Source organism: Aquarana catesbeiana, linkage group LG08 (genome assembly GCF_042186555.1).
Source record: "Aquarana catesbeiana isolate 2022-GZ linkage group LG08, ASM4218655v1, whole genome shotgun sequence".
In the NCBI taxonomy this organism is placed as follows: domain Eukaryota; kingdom Metazoa; phylum Chordata; class Amphibia; order Anura; family Ranidae; genus Aquarana; species Aquarana catesbeiana.
Genome location: NC_133331.1, coordinates 71,473,116 through 71,495,885, shown reverse-complemented (window position 1 = coordinate 71,495,885; position 22,770 = coordinate 71,473,116). Strand labels below are relative to the sequence as shown.

Below are 22,770 nucleotides of genomic sequence, written 5' to 3'. Positions count from 1 at the left end.
TCTCTATACTAAATGTCATCAGCAAAGTGTCCATACCACCCAACAGCGCCCACAATGTGTTTTGGGGGTATGGTTTTTAAGAAAGCAAAAATCCTGTTCTATTTTTTTATTCCCACCAAGATAATTGAGAATTCAAAGATAACACAGATTCTCTTTATCTACTAGGCCATGGAAACAATTACTTTGCTAGGGGAACACTCTTTACTCCTTTAGTGAATCAGCGCGATTGGTTAAGTTTGGGAGCAAAATTGGAATGGGAACTGCCATTGAGGGATTGATTTACTAGAACTGGAGCACGCAAAATCTGGTGCAGCTCTGCACAGAAACCAATCAGGTTCCATTTTTTTTTTTTTTTTTTTTTTAGGTCAAAGCTCAATTGAATAAGCTGAAGTTTGAAGCTGATTGGCTACTATGTACAGCTGCACCAGATTTTGCACCTACCAGTTTTAGTAAATCAACACCAGTGTGTTTATATCAACAGATGTAGTAAAATATTCCCATGGCACAAGTTCCTGGAGGTGGCTTAAAAAAAAAAAAAGAGTTTGAAGCAAATATCGCAAACACACAGTGGATCAGCAAATAGCACCCAAAAAAGCAATGTCTCAGGGCCATGCATGACCCTTTCATCAGGCATATCATGAAAAAGGAGTCCTGCGTAGCCCCGAAACATTGCAGCCCTTTGCTCTGATGTGATTGCTTTAATAAACTTTTTGCACTCTATTTGATGATCTGTGGTCTGCAAGTGCTATATGCTTTAACCATATCTACATATTTTACTCTCTGACCAATAATAAAAATGCAATGCCTGCAAGATTTTCTTACTACTTACCTCCTAAACCTTACATGGTATAATGGTTAACCTTGTCTCTATCCACCTGTCTATAGGCAATCTAGAAAGGCAAATTCTTGCACTGGTAGACTTAGCATGCAACCAAAAAGGTCTAAATATTTCACTTACCCAACACATAAATAGTAGTTCCTTCTCCAAAATACTGAACACTGCCGGAGCTCACAGCCAACCAGTATCGTATGAAATTCCTCAATGTCCTAGCAGGTGCTAAGACACTGATAACATCTAACTGACTCTGTGGCTTTACAGTAAAAGTATTTGGTATTAACATAGCTGGGATAATTCTATTTTAAAATAACGCTGACCACATTGACTTTTTAGGTCTTTGTCTAGGCTTGTCTGTTCCAAACTTTTCCTGGAAAATAAAGCAACTATGTTGCCTGTATTATCACTAATGGCATCTGATTTTTTAAAATACACCTAGAGCACTCAGTGCTGAAAACTTTGCTGGTGTTGATTGTCAAAGTGAGCTTTTCTAGGCTGTGAGAGCAGACTCAAAATTTTGACCATCTTTAAACCATCATCAAAGATGCACATTGTAGTTGCAATAGAATTATAGTTATCCTTTCATCGTTGTTCCTAATCTATATCTTGTCTGTATCAAACATTTCACGGAAACTAAAGCAACTATGTTGCCTGTATTATCGCTGATGAAATCTGATTTTAAAATATACGACTAGAGCAACCTTTTTCAACCAGGGGGCACAGACACCCTGGGTTATCTTCAGGTTTCTTCAGGGGTGCCTTGGCAAAAGGCCTAAAAATTGTCCAAAAATTGTGTACAAGCTAACAGGTGGATCAAGACTGCCTTTTAGTTAACTCAAAGTCAGAGTTTTTCATTGTACACTAATACAACCTTCCAACCGCCAGCCACCTAAAAACCCTGTACAGGCACCAAAGTCCTCCTTATCAACCAATGACATTGAAGACACCGATAAGGAGGACATTGGGTGCCTGCACAGCATCCTTATTTGCCCCTTCCCCGCCTCTCAGCACTGGGGTCACAATAGCTGAGTGAGGGAGAGAAACTGAGGGAGAAGAGAAACATTGGAATACTAGTCAGTACCAGTGTGCATAGGTGTATTTGCTTTGGAAGAATAAATTATGTCCTACGTGCGTGAATGTTGCCACAATATGTAAAACTATTACTTTTGTTTTTTACGTTTTAGAATGAGGTGCCTCAAGATTGTACGGAAAGGGTGCCTTGCCTGAAAAAAAGTTGAGAAACACTGGACTAGAGCACTCTTCCTGGATCCAAAAATTAACCATATACACCATATGTATAACAGAAACTCTTGTTTGTAGGAGTAGGAAAGAGTTAAACTCATTGACAGGTTTCTGATGTCTATGCAGCATTGGTGACATTTCTGTTCCATTTTAGTTCCAGTAACTCAACAAGAAGTCCTCCAAACAATTAGTAGTCACTAGTAGATTTTCCAACAACTGTTCGGACAAACGTTCTTAGGAAAATTCTTTGCACATTCGATGACTGGACACATGTTGTTTGCAAGTATTTCAAAATTACGTTTGCCTTTAACAATCAGTTTCGTAATGAATGGAGTTTTACAAATGAATTTTCCAAATGGGTCTGTCCGTGTCTGCTCTGCATAAACTGAGCGGACATGGACCTGTCATCCCTGCACTCTGCTCTAAACAGCAGGGGATCAGCGGACAGATCCCCTGCTGATCAACAATGTCTGCCCCGTGTGAAAGGGGTCTAATAGAAATTCATTTGTTGTCCATCCTGCTCTTTTGAATTTTGACGTCACTGTAGTTGAAAAGAAACGTCGACTTGACCCAACTAATGATTAGAAAATCGAATAAACGTTCTTAAAGGATAAGTTCGCCTTTTGTAACATGTTACATGTTACACCCATATTCAGGGTGTAACATGTTACGAATGGACCGGCCCCCGCTCACCCCCCGATCCCCCACTCTGACAGCTGGTGGGGATCTTCTCCCCCCGCTAGCTGTCACAGTTTTAAAAAAAAAAACAACAGAGCAGGGCTCCTCCCACCCGGCCGCGTCACTCATTCACAGTCCTCTGTGAATGGAAAACTACAAGGTCCAGCAGCCTTAGCGGCTGTCGGCTTGTAGTTTTCAGTGAACTACCATGGCGCTGTGGTAGTTCATTTAGTCTTCCTGTCAGATTGTATCTGCTTGCCTGTACAATGTATGAGCACACAGCTACACTGACAGGTCTACAGGAGTCCTGAATGGCACCCGCAGTGCTTTAGAGGCTCCAGAAACATAAAAATATATGCACATTTTACCTGTAAAAAGATGTTCATTTATTACTTTATTGGTAAAAGGTGAACTTAGTCCTTAATATTTGAACAAAATTTTAATAGTGTATGGACACTTTAGACAATTGTCTATGAAACAGGGGTCCTTTTTAAGAAGATCCCTTACCTCTTGTCCCAGAGACAACTCTAAAATTTTGGATTTCCCATCACTTTCTTTCTCAGTGACAATAGTCACCCGTACAGATAGAGTGTGTATCTCCTCAATGGTTGCAGAGACACCAATGAAAACTTGAAAGAGGGTCTAACCTTCCCCAACTCTATCCAAAACTAAAAAAAATATAGGTTTTGCCTAGAGATACACTATAATTTTGGCTTACTTTATATACTTGGAGGCTGGTTTACTAAAGGAGTTGAGAATGCTCACACAATAAATTGTGTGAATATTCACTACTTTGCTGCAGTTGTTAACAATGGCATGACCTGCCTTCTGAAACTATTCCAAGCAGAAAACCACAGATATGCCTTGTATCATTTGAGTCCACTTAGGACAGTCAAAATTCCTAAGCCCTAATGATGTGGGTCTGTTTTCTGCTCTGAACCAATTTCATCAATAAAACCTTTGAACTCTTGGACATTTGCTTAATACTCTCATTGGGCTGCATATAGCAATGAAAACTTGTCAGGTGGTCTAATCCTCACCAACTCTAGCCAAGACTAATGAAAGGATTTGACTAAAGATATATTTTAATTTTGGCTTACTCTATATGTATTTTAAGGCCAATTTACGAAGGGAGTTGTGAATATTCAATTATCCAATCATGTGCAGAAGAATTAAGTAAACAGGAATTTGTATTTGCCATTTTTGGATAGGTGAAGTCAATATTCATGTTGTTTATTATGTGAACATTCTCAACTCTTTTAGTAAATGAGCCTCCTTGATATAAATTTTGATATGAGTGCTGAATGTGCTGAGTTTAGAAAATAAGATAAAGTTTTGTACATTCTATTCAACCAATTAGGCAAAAAAATCTTTTTTTTTTTATTTCGCTCACACATCATTGGGAATTCAAAGTGTACACATGTACATCTTATTTACCGAACATTAATTTTGAAAAGTGAAAAGCCTCTACTACTTTTTTAAATCAACACCACGTTGTAGAATAGCTTTTCTCAAGCAGGGTTCTGTGGAACCCTATGGTTCCTCCAAAGGCTTTGAGGGGTTCTTTGAGCAATGGGTCATTTTGAAATAGGTAACCATTGACATTGGTGATATGTTTAACTAAGGACATTCTTTCATACTGACAACAATTGTAATGGATCTCTCCTCCCACTGAACACCAGTAAGGTGGCCTATCTTAAAAGAAACACCAATCTAAATGGGCCCTACCTCACTGACCACCAGCAAAGGGGAGCATTTCAATGACCACCATGGGACATTTCTCCACTAATCACCAATGTAGAATGGCTTTAGACCATTGGCCATCAATGTGAGGGAACATTACAATTTTTAATGGCTGTTATTTTTTTTCTGGTCATTATTGTTATCATTACACATTTTATTCAATTTCATTACTACTGAAAATGCTACTACTGAATTTTTTCCTGGTCATTACTATTGTTATTACACAATTCATTTCAATACTACTGAAAATAAGCTTGTCCTATAGCGCAATTCTGGAAGTCAAATACACCAAGTATGCCATGTTCCTTTCTTTTTTTCATATTTAACTTATAGGTCCACTAATGTACCATGAGCTATAGATATCATAGTTATTAGCATGGTTCCCCTGATACGTAAGATAACTTTCAAAGGTTATTAAAACTCTTTATTTTAAGGGTTCCTCCATGTTAAAAATGTTGAGAAAGGCTGCTTTACAATTACTGTGGAAACAGCATACAGAAATTTACCAGCATGTTCCATGTTTTCCATGATAGACTCTTCTAAGTGCTTCCATCCTTAAGCCGACCATAGACAATTTGGTCCCTGCTGAACCGGCTGAGATTCAAACCATGTATGGGCAGGCTGATTATACCCAAGTTTATTAATCGATCCATGGTTATAGAAAAGAAAATCGCTCCATCTATGGCCAACTTTAGATACTTTATCTTGTCCACCTCTTGATCCATTCTAGCCATGCTCTAATCTAATACACTTGCAAATATACTGTAGTATATATCCAAATTTAGTTACATTTTCATCATATTAATATTAATTCTTCCTATGTTAATGAAATACTCACAAAGCTTTTAGAATTTGTTGACATGCATCTTTCATGAAACATCTATTAATACCAAGTTACCAAGGTCTACTAAGTCATGACAACAGTGTTATAATAGACTGAAGATCAAATTCTGTCAAATTCCCATAATTCCAATATTTCACCCATTTAAATGACATTTCTTAGATTGTTTAACTGTGACTTACCAGATACATGCAGCACGGTGCCTTCACCAAAGTACTGAACATTGTTGTAACACAGTGAGATACCAAGGCACCAAAATCTCAACCTTGTTGTTGGTGTATCAAGCCGTAATCACAACAAAGGATCCTGTCCAGTCTTGGTATTTGTAACCCCTGTATTTTATACCATGACTGTCATCTTTTGAAGATTTTTGGCAAATATGGAGACAGGCCAGTAAGAAAATTATCTTCTTTAAGTCTATTGCCTATGTTGGTCTGCTTGGCATGTACAGGGCAGGTTTTGTGTCCAGTTGAAACATTTTATATATTAAATAGTTCCTATTGCAACTGTTGAGAGTTATTTGCAGGTTGCTCTGTAAAATTTTGATAGACATATTGGAACTTTTCCATTTCTAAATCTGTGACACATAAAGCAGAAGAATTTACATCTCTAGATACAGATCTCTGTCAGGAGTTTGCAAATGAATTATTTAAAATGGTAGCAACCTGACCATACTTTGTACTAAATTATAACATTAATCCAGACTCCAACAGATTCATCTGAACATAGTATTTTTGGTTATTTAACTGCTGAATACAGTCTTTGCTCTTGGAGAAATACCCCCTTTCACCGTACAATGCTTATGCTACTACTGCGAAACACTCCAACAAAATAATTCAATTGAAAAATGTCATGAATATTCAGGAAAGAGATTACAGAAATTTGTGGTCAAAACTGACTTGGACAACACCTGTCTTGCCTACTTACCCAATACAGATACCACCGTTCCTTGGCCAAAATAAGCTTGGTCGTAGCTACCCACACAGGAAAAGTGCAAGTGTAAAACTGTCTTGCAAGGGATTTTTCGCAATCATTGCTATGCATGCAACATGCTTGATCTATCCATCTGCATCTAGCAGGAATATCGACAGCTGCATAAATGTGAATTACATTAGGGATGGATTAAAAAATATGCGTCTGCGTTTTTTAAATTGCTTTAACAACAATGGCTAACAACTGCACATGCTTTAAAGAGCAATAGCATTTGGAAGCTGGCCATCTTGGCAGAGGCAGGGGTTTGCTTCCACAGGTCAGAGCCTCCAGCAAAGAGAACATTGAGCAGCACCATAGTGACATCACTTCTGACTAGCAGTCAGAGGCAGCAGTGCCTTTATATTTCACACTGGAGATATACAGCTATTAGGCTACAAGCACCGGAGTGCCTAGCCACACTCACATTACAAGGAACACTGCAATTTTTGCAGGAGGAATCCAAAATGAAAGGCCTACGGCAGGGGGTAGGCAACCTCAGCACTAGCTGTTGTGAACTACAAGTCCGTTGAAGCATTAAAAGACCCTGATAGCCACAGGCATTGCTTCCAGAGGCAGAGGCATGATGGGATTTGTAGTTTTAGCATATCCAGAGAACAAAGGTTGCCTACTCCTGCTCTAGGGTTAAGGGAACTGCTTGGGTCATATGATTAGACATGAGTAGGGATGGTCCCGGGTGTTCGTTTGTTCGTAGAACAAACGAACATATGGGGCATTCGCCGGGCGGCGTGATTGAAGATGGATGGACATCGCGGGACACTTTTTTTTCTTTTTTAATAACAAAATGGCCAAAAACTGTCTGATGTGATATTTACTTTTGGGCACTTTTTTTTTGGTGAATGGGTAGGGGTACAATGTACCCCTACCCATTCACATGGGGGGGGGATCTGGGGTCCCACTTGTTAAAAGGGGGCTTCCAGATTCCTATAAGCCCCTGCCCACAGACCTTGACAACCAATGGCCAGGGTTGTTGGGAAGAGGCTCTTGTCCCCATCAACATGGGGAAAGGTGATTTGGGGGGGACTCCAAAAAACCCTCCCCATGTTGAGGGCATGTGGCCTGGTATGGTTCAGGAGGGGGCGCTCGCTAGTCCCCCACTATTCTGACCTCAGGCTATATGCAAGGATATGCATATTGGGGGGGAACCCCACGCCAATTTTTTTTTTAATTTTGGCGTGGAGTTCCCCTTAAAATCCATACCATACCTGAAGGGCCTGGCATGGACTGGGGGGGGGGGGGGCTACGCTGTTTCTTTCCTTGATTTTTCATCTATATTGCCAGGAGTCGGCAATACATTACAGCCGCGAGCAAGTTTAAATGACATTTTTTCCTTTAGAAATGTCATTTTGCTGCAGTATTGCACAGATGCGCCACTTTAAAAGAAGACTAAGGACACCCCCAGGCACGATATTTAAAGGAATATTTCATTTTTATTATTTCACTTTAAACTTTCTTTTGCATTGATACATGTCTCCTGGGGCAGTACCCGGGTCCCCATACACTTTTTATGGCAATAACTTGCATATAAGCATTTAAAATGAGCACATTTGATTTTTCATGTTCGTGTCCCATAGACTTTTATAGGGTTCGCATCTTCGCTAGAACTTTTTGCCTGTTCGCGTGTTCTGGTGCGAACCAATCTGGGGGGGTGTTCAGACCATCCCTAGACATGAGTGGTCCATGACTGGTGCATTTTATTACACAGGTTATCCAGAAGATATTTAGGCCTCATGGAGACTGATCATTTGCTCAGCTCCTCTTAATGTCTTTTCTCCTGGCAGGAGAAAAGCTGCTTAAAAAGTATTAAAAAAAGTAAAAAAAAAAAATTCCATGCCAATCATATTTAGTTTCCTCCACTTTTTATATTTCTCACTTCTGACACATCGATTGATTAATTACCTACTTAATTGGAGGTTCTTGTAAGGATAGAGATGTGAGAATAGTCATTGCTGACTTGGTTTTTAGTGCTGCTGGCTCCAGGGCTGTCCTCCTTAAAGGTTGATAGATTTTTTTGTTCATACAATAACTGTTTTTGCCCCAATACAAGTCTATGGCAACGTAAAAGCAGTTTGAAGCACATTTCTGCAGTTTAGATGGAGGCCAGCTGCAGGTCATATGCACCTGTCTGTAAACTGTGAATGATCTCACAAGCATCTTAAACTGAAGTCAATTGCGGGTGAATGTGTCTGAAAGGAAGATGCATATGCTTAACTGCACAAGCCCAAAGCCAGTCAACACAAGCCCTCATACTGCATTCCCTACCCAGTGAATAACTGATCTGGGCCTGACCTGAAAATTTCATCTTTCAAGGCTAAGCCCACCTTTTAAAAAAATGTAAGTGGAATTCCAGCTTCCACCTATTCCCCCTCCTAACACCTATACTGATAATCTGTGTAATAAAGATGGCGTGCTGTGGTCCAGTCATATGATCCGGCTCCCTTGTGTCAAACAGGGGGAGAGATGGAAGCACCAACAATGGATTGGACATAGTAAGCCTATGTGGGACATCGTCCCCAGGAATTCCAGCCGTTGTTGATGGCTCTCTCCTCTCCCTTGCAATCACCACTGGCCAACACAGAGTAGATCACGTGACCGAACTAGAGTTGTCCGAGTTGTTACAGTGATTACCTGACCCATGCTCCATTGAGAACTACAGGTCCATCTTCTGCAGTGGCAGACAGGATTTGTAGTTTATTCGTTCAAACTATAAACCTGCACACTTTCTACATGTAAATGACTAAGAAAGTACTAAAGCCACTGCCTCAAAATGAAAGCCATGTAAATGAATGCCACTGCCTCAAAATGAAAGCCATGTAAATAAATGCCATGTAAATGAATGCCACTGCCTCAAAATGAAAGCCAAGAAGTATTTTCAGATGAAGAGGTCATCAAGGGCAGCTACTGTACTTCCTCACTTAGTAAGGGTTTAACCATTACCTGGCCATAGAGGTGCACGATTAATTGTTAAATAATCAAGATCAGGATTCAACCCCCCTTCACGATCTTAAAACAGCATTTTTATGATTCAGTGCAGAGCCATACTCTGCTCACAGCTGACAGCTGACAGCTGTAAAAAAACAAACAAAAAAAAAAACTGCAACGTTTATCACAACATCACTTAGGCGGAGATAAAGAGAAACATTGTAAAATTTAGTTCTTTTAGATCAAAGGGATGAACTTTGGTCTGTAAATGAGGTAGGTTTAACCACTTAACTGCTTCATCCCCGGAAGATTTTACCCTCTTCCTGACCAGAGCACTTTTTGCGATTCGGCACTGCGCCGCTTTAACTGACAATTGCGCGGTTGTGCGACGTTGCACCCTAACAAAATTGACATCCTTTTTTCCCACAAATAGAGCTTTCTTTTGGTGGTATTTGATCGCTTGTGCGTTTTTTATTTTTTGCACTATAAACAAAAAAGAGCGACAATTTTGAAAAAAACTAAATTGATCCATGGACCATGCACAGCTGCTCAAGATTTTGCACTCTCCAGTTTTAGTAAATCAACCCCATAGTTTTTTTTAACGCGGTAGTAAACTGCAGCAAAGTTTAAAAAAACAAAATACAAAACATCTGTAAGACAATGGCATAATGGGCTATTATGCATCACATATTAGCCCATTACGAAATACTTACCTTAGAACGAAGCCTTCTGTCACCGCTGAGAGGGCTGACATTTTCCCCCGGTCTTTCTTCCCAGGGTTCTTGGGCTCCGATGCTGTGAGTGGCTGGAGCTGTGATGATGTCACTTCCGCGTGTCTGGCACGGTATGCTGGACCTTCAGAGCGCATGCGCTGGTGAGGTCACTGGCTCCGTCCAGGATGAATATCTTCTAAATGGTGCACATTTAGGAGATATTCATTTTACCTACAGGTAAGTCTTTTTATAGGCTTACCTATAGGTAAAAATCACAAAGCAGGCTTTGCTACTGCTCTAAGTGGCAGATACTATTATTAGCTAATATGTAGAATGCTCCTGTTTTAGTAAATCACAAAATTAAAGTGTTTGTAAAGTCTCGTTTTCTTTCTATAAAAATAACAAACATGTTATACTTACCTGTTCTGTTGCAGTAGATGTGCACAGAGGAGCCCTGATCCTCCTCTTCTCAGGTACATTTGCACAAGCAGCCCTGATCCTCCTCTTCTCAGGTCCCTCTTTCGTGCTCCTGGCCCCTCCCTCCCATTGAGTGCCCCCACAGCAAGCAGCTTGCTATGGGGGCACCCGAGCCGAGCTGCAGCTCCCTGTGTTCGTTCAGACACAAAGCTGTAGTTCAGCCCTGCCTCCTCTCACTCCTGATTGTCTAACTGACTTTGATTGACAGCAGTGGAAGCCAATGGCGCCTTTGCTGTGTCGCAGACAGCTGAGTGTCCCTGAGTCCCAGACGGCTGATTCACTCATGGACATTGCTGGAGAGAGTGGGAGCTCAGGTACGTATTGGGGGGGCAATGGGGGCTGCTACACACAGAAGGCTTTTTATCTTAAAGAGGAGGTAAACCCTGATGGGTTTTACTTCCTCTTTATACCCCTGCAAAGTAAAAGCATAATGGGCTGGTATGCAATATGTTGAACTTACGTGCAAATAAAGCCCACGAGATCCCCTCTGGTGGCCACGTCCATCTTCACCCCTCTTCCTTCTGGAGCCATGGATTCCGGCTCTGTGACTGGCCAGAGTCATGTGACATCAATCCCACACATGGGAGCTGGAGCTGATGGTCACGGCACAGGCCCTATAGAAACGGCATGGTCATGCCCTCTCTTTAGTGCGCATGCGTCGATGACGTATGCGCAAGTGTATATGGTAAATATCTACACCGTTTAGGAGATATTTCCAGATATTTCCAGCCTTATTATAGGCTTACCTGTAGGTGAAAGTGGTGCATAAGGGTTTACAACCACTTTAATGCATAGAATGCATTAAGATAAAAAACCTTTTGACCTTACAACCACTTTAAGTCACTATCTGTCAGTGGTTAAATCTCTTAGTAGCAAGATATCTAAATGTATATTATTTGCAGGATTATGTTTGCTTTATTTTGCCTGGTGATCCTGCCAGCAACACACTTCCTGTCTTGGAGTGACAACACTCACATTTCCTTCTGTATTAATAGAGGAGCTGAATTGTTTCTCTAGGACAGAACTGCAAAACAGCTTCCCCTCTTCTCCATAACACAGGGAAGGTGTTTTGCAGTATATGGAGATACAATGGAACCTTGGATTACAAGCATAATCCGTTCCAGGAGAATGCTTGTAATCCAAAGCACTCGCATATCAAAGCGAGTTTCGCCATAGAAGTCAATGGAAACTAAGATAATTTGCTCCGCATTGACTTCTATTTCATGCAATACCGCATGTGGCCAGAGGTGGGGGGTGTCAGAAAGCCTCGGAAAGGCTCGCAAACACTCAGGAACTGAGTATTTCCAAGTGTTTCCGAGTATTTCTAAGTGATCCCGAGCATTTCCAAAGGGCTCCGAACCGTTCCGAGTGTCCCCAGCGGCCACGCACCGCTGGCCAAATATTGTACTGCACACCCCATTAGTTTGAATTCTGCTCGTTTTGTGAGACAACATTTGCAAACCGAGTGAGAATTAAAAAAAAAAAAGTTGCTCATGTTTCAAAATGCTAGGTTAACCGTGTTACTCGTAAACCAAAGTTCCACTGTAATTGGTAACACTGGGGTTGATTTACTAAAACTAGAGAGTGGAAAATCTGGTGCATCTGTGCATGGTAGCCCATACCGCCCAACTTTTTGAGATGGGAACGATGAGCTATTAGCAAAAGTACGTAGGCATAGAACACACCCCCACCACCAGAAAAAGATTAGTTAAACCGACAAGTGCTTTTTTTTTACCACTACTATTCCTTAATATTGGCTTTTGAAACTTACAACTGCAACAATTTAGAATTTGGATGAAAGGTTTAGCATCGGGAAACACTTTTTGAAAAATAAAAAGTGCATTTTATATGCAATATATACATCAGACCAAAATGAGGGACACATGAGTAGGAAAGAGGGACAGAGGGACTTTGTTCCAAATCGGGGACAGCCCCTCCAAATCAGGGACAGTTGGGGGCTATGGTAGCCAATCAACTTCTAATTTCAGTTTGTTCAATTAGGCTTTGACAATAAAGCCTGGAAGCTGATTGGTTTCTATGCAGAGCTGCACCAGATTTACACTCTCCAGTTTTAGTAAAACAACTGCAATGCAACATAAATAAAGTGTACAGGAAGTAACCAGCTGACAAGATTTCTGGCAGGTTCAACAGGTGTTTCTTTGTACTTATTAAACAGTAAAAACAAAGTGTTTTCAATAGTAAGTATATATAACAGACCAGAATGGAGCAAATAAGACGTTTATTGTTAGGTTTTGTGTACACTTTAATATCACTCACGTGGCTTAGACCAGTGTTTCTCAACTCCAGTCCTCAAGGTGACCCAACAGGTCATGTTTTCAGGCTTGCCATTGTTTTGCACAGGTGATTTGATCAGTTTCACTGCCTTAGTAATTACCACAGCCGTTTCTGTTGTGGGAAATCCTGAAAACATGACCTGTTTGGGTGCCTTGAGGACTGGAGTTGAGAAACACTGGCTTAGACTTATCAGTCTAAGGTCATTACAAAGGGCAAGGGGGCACTCTTTACATCTGGAGGAAAAAAAGAGATTTGACCTCCACATACGAAAAGGCTTCTTCACAGTAAGAGCTGTGAAAATATGAAATAAACTTCCTCAAGAGTTACTTCTGGCCAGCTCAGTAGATTGTTTAAAAAAAAGAAAAAGGGCTGGATGCATTTCTAAGCCCTGGTTCATACCAGTGCGACTTGTCATGTGACTGTACAGTTCAAAGTAGCATGACAAGTCGCATCCCATTTGCGGCAATAGAACCATTCAAATTGCTGTGCCTAGAGTTTCCTGCACTATTTCTGTGTGATTTCAGTGCGACTTGCATTGACATCTGACACAGATGTCAGCAAGCCGCACATGAACTTGCACTGATAGTCAGCTTTGAAGTCACGCTGAAGTAGCACAATTTCAAAGCCACACTGATGTGAACCATGGCTAAATCTACGAAATATAACTAAATATTAACATTTATAGGTAATGGCATCAGAGATTGTTGATCCAGGGAATATCTGATTGCCTTCTGGGCGATCACAATGGTATTTTTTTTACCTGCTGGATTAAATTGGATTATGCTTTATTGTTTTTTTTTTTTGCCTTCCTCTGTGGGTATAGCATTCTGTATATGTTATATATATATATATATATATATATATATATATATATATATATATATATTTTTTTTTTTTTTTTCTATTGATGGAACTATATGGACTTATGTCTTTTCTCAACCTGACTAATTACCAGTATGTGTAACTTATTAGACTGCCAGTAAAGTTTGGAATCTCAGATCTGTTCGATTCCTATAGCCCTATTCAACAATATGCAAGCCTTAAAATGGGCAACATTTCCCACTAGCCTTAATGGTGATTTTTATACAAAACTTTTATAAATCCCAAATACCATTAAGAACAAAAATCTCACATCAGTTTTTAATTTATCTGTTACTTACCCAAAACATGCAGCACGGTGCCTCCTCCGAAATACTGAACATTGCCAGAGCACACTGAGAGATCGGAGCACCAAAACATCCAGCCAACCCAATCCACCAAATCTACAGCTCGTCTACTGACTCAATTCTACTAACAAGTAACAGGTTTAGTCCTCACCTCCCATAGGAAGGTTAAACGAATTAGTTAATGCAACACTGCTCTTCATTCCCAAATTTCATATAAAGTCAGTCAGTAAGATAAGTTACCTTAATTCCACCATTTGACCACCTATCATCAAATTATTAATGTTTGTATAGATTTTCATAGATAAAAGTAAAAAGTCTATACACATTACACCATTGCTGTATTTATCACTTACCCAACACAGAGAGAACTGTTCCCTCTCCAAAATACTGTCTGTCTCTGTTGGCACACAAGCTGACTGCTGCTGTAAAACTCCATGGCACATTATTGCCACATACTGTATTCATTAGGGATGTTAATAATATTGTATAAATGAAACTTTTAAATATATATATTTATATATTTTTTATAATAATTAAGTTTCATTTATGAAATGAAACCTAATTATTATAAAAAATATATTTAGGGCTGGTTCACACCACTAAAACACACCCCAGATCTGTTCCGGATGCGTTTCTGCATGCATGTTTTTAACGCGTTTTTGACGCATTCTTGATGCGTTTCTGGATGCATTCCAGGTGCTTTTTTTCTTCTTTTTTCCTGTTTATTTTTCAGTGTACTGGGGTCCGGTGTGTTTTTGATGCATTCCAGTGCATTCCGGTATGTTTTTGATGCATTTTACTGTTATCCAGTACAGTCCACCTGCAGTCCAGTACTATTTTTTCTGAAACTGGAACACCCTGGAACTGACAGCACTGGTGTGAATTATGCCATTGGAAACCATATAACCTACCTTCCATGCGTTTTTGATGCAGAAAAAAAAGTATTGGACTGCAGGTGGTGTGAACTGGCCCATATATATATATATATAGATCTATATCTATATCTATATCTATATCTATCTATATATATATATATATATATATAGATAGATATAGATATAGATCTATATATATATAGATCTATATCTATCTATCTATCTATCTATCTATCTATCTATCTATCTATCTATCTATCTATCTATATATATAGAGAGAGAGAGAGCGATAAATATATATATATATATATAAATTAATAATAGTATCTGCCACTTAAGAATTGATATAACTATATTTTCTTAGGGGAGTCATGCAATGCATAGATTACATTTGCTTTTCAAGCTGGATACATACTATACAATTTCCTTTAGATTTTTTAATTTAGATTTACCAAAACCAGAGGCTTTGTGAGGCCTTAGGCATACTGTAACTTAGACATGAGGCCCCCTCACGTCCATAAGGGAAAAAATAATTCAAGCAATAAAAATGAATTGGATATATTAAGAGTACTGGTGTCAGTGTCCTCTATTTCAAAGCCGGTGTCAGTGCTGGCATGCTCCCAGTGCTCGTGTCATTGTACTCTCAGTACTGGTGTCGAGGGTACTATGGGGGGTATTTACGAAAGGCAAATCCACTTTGCACTACAAGTGTACTTGGAAATGCAGTCACTTTAGATCTGAGGGGAAGCTCTGAAATGAGGGGAAGCTCTGCTGATTTTATCATCCAATCATGTGCAAGCTAAAATGCTGTTTTTTATTTTCCTTGCATGTCCCCCTCAGATCTACAGCGACTGCACTTCCAAGTGCACTTGTAGTGGAAAGTGGATTTGCCTTTAGTAAATAACCCCGTTTATCTCAGTGCTGGTGTCAGTGCTATTTCTCTCTCAGTGCTGGTGTCAGTGCTTTGTCTCTCCCAGTGCTGGTGTCAGTAACCTTTCTCTCAGTGCTGGTGTCAGTGCTCTGTCTCTCTCAGTGCTGGTGTCAGTAACCTCTCTCTCAGTGCTGGTGTCAGTGCTCTGTCTCTCTCAGTGCTGGTGTCAGTAACCTCTCTCTCAGTGCTGGTGTCAGTGCTCTGTCTCTCTCAGTGCTGGTGTCAGTAACCTCTCTCAGTGCTGGTGTCAGTGCTCTGTCTCTCTCAGTGCTGGTGTCAGTAACCTCTCTCTCAGTGCTGGTGTCAGTGCTCTGTCTCTTTCAGTGCTGGTGTCAGTAACCTCTCTCAGTGCTGGTGTCAGTAACCTCTCTCTCAGTGCTGGTGTCAGTGCTTTGTCTCACTCAGTGTTGGTGTCAGTGCTTTGTCTCTCTCAGTGTTGGTGTCAGTGCTTTGTCTCTCTCAGTGTTGGTGTCAGTTCTTTGTCTCTCTCAGTGTTGGTGTCAGTTCTTTGTCTCTCTCAGTGTTGGTGTCAGTGCTCTGTCTCTCTCAGTGCTGTGCTCACATATAGCTCCTTGAACTCGGCCTCATAGAAGAGAAGCTGTGCAAAATTTCACCACCTCAGAGGTCTCATCATCCCTGTTGGGCAGCAGTAGGTCCCCTCAGACTCCCCATAGTGGAAGAGCTCCTGGTGGGAGATAGCTGCAGAGAAGCTGATCATGAGCAGTGCCAGCGCAGAATGAAGAGCGCCTTGCTCATCATGGATGAGGATCGGCACTGGACTGAGCTGGGACCTCTTGACCACCGCAGTGGAGCCCTGGGTGGCCGAGGATGAGGGTAGGGTGGAGTCAGGTCTTGGGGACCCAGGTTGTCAATTACAGGCAGGCACACTGGGACACTGGCAGAGGACAGAGCAGACCTGAATGTAAACACAAAGCACATGCACACGCCCCCGCAGGCACATGCACATATACCCCCAGTCACATGCACACCCCCCCAGGTCATATGCACACCCCCCAGTCACATGTACACCCCTCCAGTTCACATTCACACACCCCCAGTCACATGTACACCCCCCCAGTCACATGTACCCCCTAGTCACATGCACCCCCCCCACAGTCACATGCACACCCCCAGTCACATGCACACCCCCCAGTCACATGTACCCCCCCAGTCACATGCACCACCCCAGTCACATGCACACCCCCAGTCACATGTACCCCCCACAGTCAAATGCACACCCCCCAGTCACATGCACACCCCCCAATCACATGTACCCCCCAGTCACATGCACACCCCCCAGTCGCATTCACACACCCCAGTCGCATGCACACCCCACCCAGTCACATGCACCCCCCAGTCACATTCACACACCCCAGTCACATGTACCCCCCAGTCACATGCACGCCACCCCCAGTCACATGCACGCCCCCCAGTCACATGCACACCCCCCAGTCACATGCACACCCCCCAGTCACATGTACCCCCCCAATCACATGCACACACCCCCAGTCACATGCACACCCTGCGAGTCACATGTACCCCCCAGTCACATGCACCCCCCAGTCACATGTACCCCCAGTCACATGTACCCCCCAGTCACATGCACACACCCCCAGTCACATGCACACACACCCCCAGTCACATGTACCCTCCCCCCAGTCACATGCACACACCCCCAGTCACATGTACCTCACACATAGCAAGGCTCTGACCCCTCACAGCTCAGCTCAGCAGTCAGTCAGCTGCACACAGTAAGCACATTGGAATTGGCTCCGCCTCCACCACAGGAGCCCCGCCTTGGAAGGAGGATGACTCGGCAATCCTGCTGAGGTGCTAGCTGCGCCCTTGCACAAGTTACCTGCTTAAGGGGCGGACAGGATTTGCTGGAGGGGTGGGGGCGGGGCAGTTGTCAGTCTCTGTGTGTGTCTCTGCTGGCTGTTCCAGTGGAGTTTTAATGACAGGAGTGGAGACTGGATAGTGCCCTGGTGGGGCGTGGTGTTACAGAGCAGAGAGGAGGAGGACTGACTGTACACTGAACGAGGCGGCACGAAGCTCCGCTGACTGTACTGGGACTGATGATGATCGCCAGAGGCGGCTCTTTAGGCAAACTAGGCAGCCGCGAGGCCCCTGGGAGGGCGAGGCCTTAGGCGACTGCCTAATTTGCCCAATTAGAGAGCCGCCTCTGACCAAAACCATATAATATGAGGTCAAACCTAAACACTTTCAATTTGCAATCAGGCCAACCCTTGCACTACATAGTTGAAGGTAAATCTAAAGGAAATCGAACAACAAAAGTTGTATAGTGTGTATCCAGCTTTACACATGTGCTCTCAATGCTGGGTAAACTGCAATGCAATACCCAGAAAGTTTTGATATCTTGGGGTTGATTTATTAACTGGAGAGTGCAAAATTTGGTGTAGCTCTGCATAGAAACCAATCAGCTTCCAGGTTTTATTGTCAAAGCTTAATTGAACAAGCTGAAGTTAGAAGCTGATTGGCTACCATGCACAGCTGCACCATATTTTGCACTCTCCAATTTTAGTAAAACAATCCCCTTCTGTTTAAACCATGGGCTATGTAGAATTGAAGCTCTGGACACTGTCCTGTATCTGCACATTAAAATTTAATTTAAAATGTAAACTGAATTGATTGTTACATTGTAAGATTCATCTCTACACACATGACATCTGTATCCAGTTGGCATGTAACTAATACTTTACAGATATTAGCTATGGCATTATTTGTATTACTTATATTACTGCATTAACTAAATGATTACATTATTATTATTATTATTACTATTATTATGATGATTATGATGATGATGCTTAAAAATTCTAATAATAATATAAATAGAAAAATTAGTGTATATTGAGCTGACATGTAAACGTATATCAAATAGTGGCCAGCACAATACTAAGACAAGGGTAAATCTAGGGATATGTGAAAGGTAAAATTTTGTGCAGCGCTCAAAAATTCATGGTGATAAAAATTCATATATATGCAAACATGTACACTGTGCAATGACCAGGATGTGAAATTCACACCCAAACTAACATCCATGTGCCATCATAAATAGATTTTTAAACCATAAATATAAGTCCTTGGATAAACGGTGAAAACAGATAATGTAACCAGAAGTGGAATTCCACGTGATATCGTTGTTGAGGTGAAGACACAGACAACAGTACTACCAACGGTTAGTGAAGAGGCTTACCAGAGTAAGAGGACTCAAATGGGCATATGCTCAGTGAGTCAACAATTGTACAATTGTATGCAATCAGGCCGGCCCTTGCACTACATAGTTGAAGGTGAATCTAAAGGAAATCGAACAACAAAAGTTGTATAGTGTGTATCCAGCTTTACACATGTGCTCTCAATGCTGACAATACCCAGAACGTTTTAATGCATTGAGGTTGATTTACTAACTGGAGAGCGCAAAATCTGGTGCAGCTCTGCATAGAAACCAGCTTCCAGGTTTTATTGTAAAAGATTACTTGAACAAGCTGAAGTTAGTAGCTGATTGGCTACCATGCACAGCTGCACCAGATTTTGCACTCTCCAGTTTTTGTAAATCAACCCCCTTCTGTTTAATCCATAGGCTGCATAGAATTGAAGCTCTGGACACTGTCCTGTATCTGCACATTACAATTTAATTTAAACTGAATTGATTGTTACATTGAAAGATTCATCTCTACACAAATGACATCTGTATCCAATCGGTAAACTGCAGTATATGCCAGTGCTTCTCTTCCAGACAGAATATTTATTCTTAAAAACACATCATTTTTTTTCTAGGTTTAAGTATAATTTTTAGAAATAAAATGTAATATTAAAATGTAGTTTTTCCTTTTAGTGACTTACCCATTACAGAGAGCACTGTTCCTTGGCCAAAATACAGTCTTTCATTACCGACACACAAATAAATGGTAAGTGTAAAACTTCCTTGGATGGGATCGGCACAGTCATGGCCTTGTACTTGTATGTAACTGATACTTTACAAATATTAGCTATGGCATCATTTGTATTATTTATATTACTGCTTTAGCTAAATTATTACATTATTATTATTACTATTATTATAATGATTATGATGATGATGCTTAAAAATGAAAAAATATAAAAATAATAATAATAATAATATAGACAATAATATTTATTTTAATATTATTATTTATAAAAAAAATAATAGGAAAAAAAAACAGAATATCCAGGAAAGTGTTAAAATGTGTCCACTAACTAGAGGGGAGGAGCTCTTTATACCCCTCAGCCCTTTAACTTCAATGAAGGAGCGGAAGTCTTTGCGTTTGGAGCCCTTATCTAAAATTAGCTGAATTAAAGCTGAACCCTGGGATTTAAAAAAAAAAATACTCTTATGCCCCGTACACACGGTCAGACTTTGTTCGGACATTCCGACAACAAAATCCTAGGATTTTTTCCGACGGATGTTGGCTCAAACTTGTTTTGCGTACACACGGTCACACAAAGTTGTCGGAAAATCCGATCATTCTAAACGCGGTGACGTAAAACACGTACGTCGGGACTATAAACGGGGCAGTGGCCAATAGCTTTCATCCCTTTTTTTATTCTGAGCATGCGTGGCACTTTGTCCGTCGGATTTGTGTACACACGAATTTCCGACAATGGATTTTGTTGTCGGAAAATTTTATATCCTGCTCTCAAACTTCGTGGGTCGGAAAATCCGATGGCAAATGTGTGATGGAGCTCACACACGGTCGGAATTTCCGACAACAAGGTCCTATCACACATTTTCCGTCGGAAAATCCGACCGTGTGTACGGGGCATTACAGTGGAGTTGACTGACTGAAGGAGTACAGAATGTCTATTATATGTTCACTTTGGAAACTGCAGTCTAGTGCACTTGGACTGTTCAATTGTGAAAAGAATAGTTACAAGCCAGAATAATGTAAGAAGGGACTCTGCTGGGTGCACATGGTTGAAAAGGGGGGCTTTGATGGGCACACATGGATGTAAGCGAGGGGGACAACTCTGCACACATGGATGTAAGGGGGGCTCTGGAGAGCATACATGGATATAAAGAGGAACTTTGCTGGGCACACGTGGTTGTGAGGGAGATCTCTGCCTGTCACACGTGGATGTAAGGGGGAACATAGATGTAAGGAGGGGGGCTCTGCTGGGCACACATAGCTGTAAGGAGGTTAGCTCTGCTGGCCACACATAGATGTAAGGAGGGGGGCTCTGCTGGGCACACATAGATGTAAGGAGGTTGGCTCTGCTGGCCACACATAGATGTAAGGTGGGGGCTCTGCTGGGCACACATGGATGTAAGGAGGGGGGCTCTGCTGGGCACACATAGATGTAAGGAGGTTGGCTCTGCTGGCCACACATAGATGTAAGGAGGGGGGCTCTGCTGGGCACACATAGATATAAGGGGGGACTCTGCTGGGCACTCCTGAATATAAGGGAGGACTTAGTACAAAACTGATTTTTTTTCAGCCCACAAATATTTGTAAAATATACAATGTGCCCTCATACTTAAAAGTTTAGAGACCTCTGGTGTAAACAAGTGCCCCTGCTTCTCATCATTCAGCAAGGCTCTATCATAAAATACTGAGAAAGAAGGAAGCGGGTTTGTTTTGTGGACCATAGATGCATGTTGATGGGTTATTAAACATAAAAGAGCAATGCTCATGGAGGCACTGAAAATCTATGTAGATATAGTCGGATACCAGGTGAGGATGAATAAAATGTCTGTTTTTTTTCATCCAAGGAGTACACATGTTCCAAACAGAGCCAACGCGTTTAAGCCCATTAAGGCCTCACTCATATAAAATGCATGCAAAGGGGTGAAGCGGCCCTTAAGGATTCACTGTCTACTTGCTGGATCCAGCCAGGATCTGGTTGGTACACATGGAGCTTGCACATTTTAAAGTCAGCAATGGCATCTCAATTTCACAATAACCATTAATGCCTCACTTACAAACATAGAATGGTTTATGGCTGACCTTATCTATTCATTTTACTAATACACCCTCCTATGCTGGACAAATATAGGAAACATTCACTGATCCCCCACTGTAGTCATAGAATTTGGTCTTTCACAAACTCAGTGATATCATAGAATTGTTCAATTTTACGTAATCAGACTGATATATTGAGGAATCACAAATCTATTAAATTGCTACAATTCCAAATATTTGCTTTATATATAGACATATTTCTGCACCAAAGAGTCCTTAGGTGTGGCATACAGCCACAGCCTGCAGCCTGTAAATATCAATGACAGGTTGTCAGATGCTGTGGCTGTCTCCTGGATGCAAACTGTCAATGTCCAGGGCCGTTTATCCACCCCTGTACACATGTAACCACTTAGATGCATGGTTACAGAAGTACAGTCTTGGTGTCTGGCAACCTTTCATTGATTTTTATAGGCTATATGCCTCACTTGTGGGCTCCTAAACAAGGAAATACGCTGTTTTCTGGCATTGTATGGCTAAACACGTCTATATGCAGGAACCTTTAGTTTCTAGATATTGAAAAAGATTTTCTTTAGTTGTGACTTACCCAGTACATGCAGCACAGTACCTCCACCGAAATACTGAGCATAGCTGGAGCACATCAACACACCTATGTACCAAATCTACAGCATATCATAGTCATCCATTAAAGGACTGGTGTCGTGAAAAGTATTGTATTGTGATACTGCAAATACAAATTATAGTACAATACACAATCACACAAAAAGCAAAAAAAAAAAAAAAAAGGAACCCACAAATTTAAAATAAGGGGAGCAGGCTAGATGGACTTGGTGGGGTATATTTCTGTTACTTTAAGCCAGCCTTACCCAACCTTTTTACCCCTGGGGAATGTAATTTTCAGGTCCTAGGGAACTTCTACTAAAACCAATTATATTTTCCCAATTTTCAGTGGAGAGAAATACCTCTTACATTGGTGGTCATTGGTAAGAATGCAGCCCTTATAGTGGTGATCAGAATGCCACCCTTACAGACATCTAAAAAAATTATTGGTGTCATACTTTTGGTTTTGCCAAGTGATGTTGGTCCTAGATGCAAGCACCAT

General features: G+C 41.2%; 1 gene segment (V, D, J or C); it reads right to left on the bottom strand.

Annotated features, from left to right (window-relative positions):
• The window catches only part of LOC141105824 (M1-specific T cell receptor beta chain-like), a 46,275-nt gene extending 23,937 nt beyond the window's left edge, over nucleotides 1-22,338 (bottom strand). Inside the window, 1 exon segment of the C gene segment in view lies at nucleotides 22,255-22,338. Coding sequence covers nucleotides 22,255-22,309 — 55 coding nt within the window.
• Nucleotides 22,339-22,770: the final 432 nt, after the last annotated feature.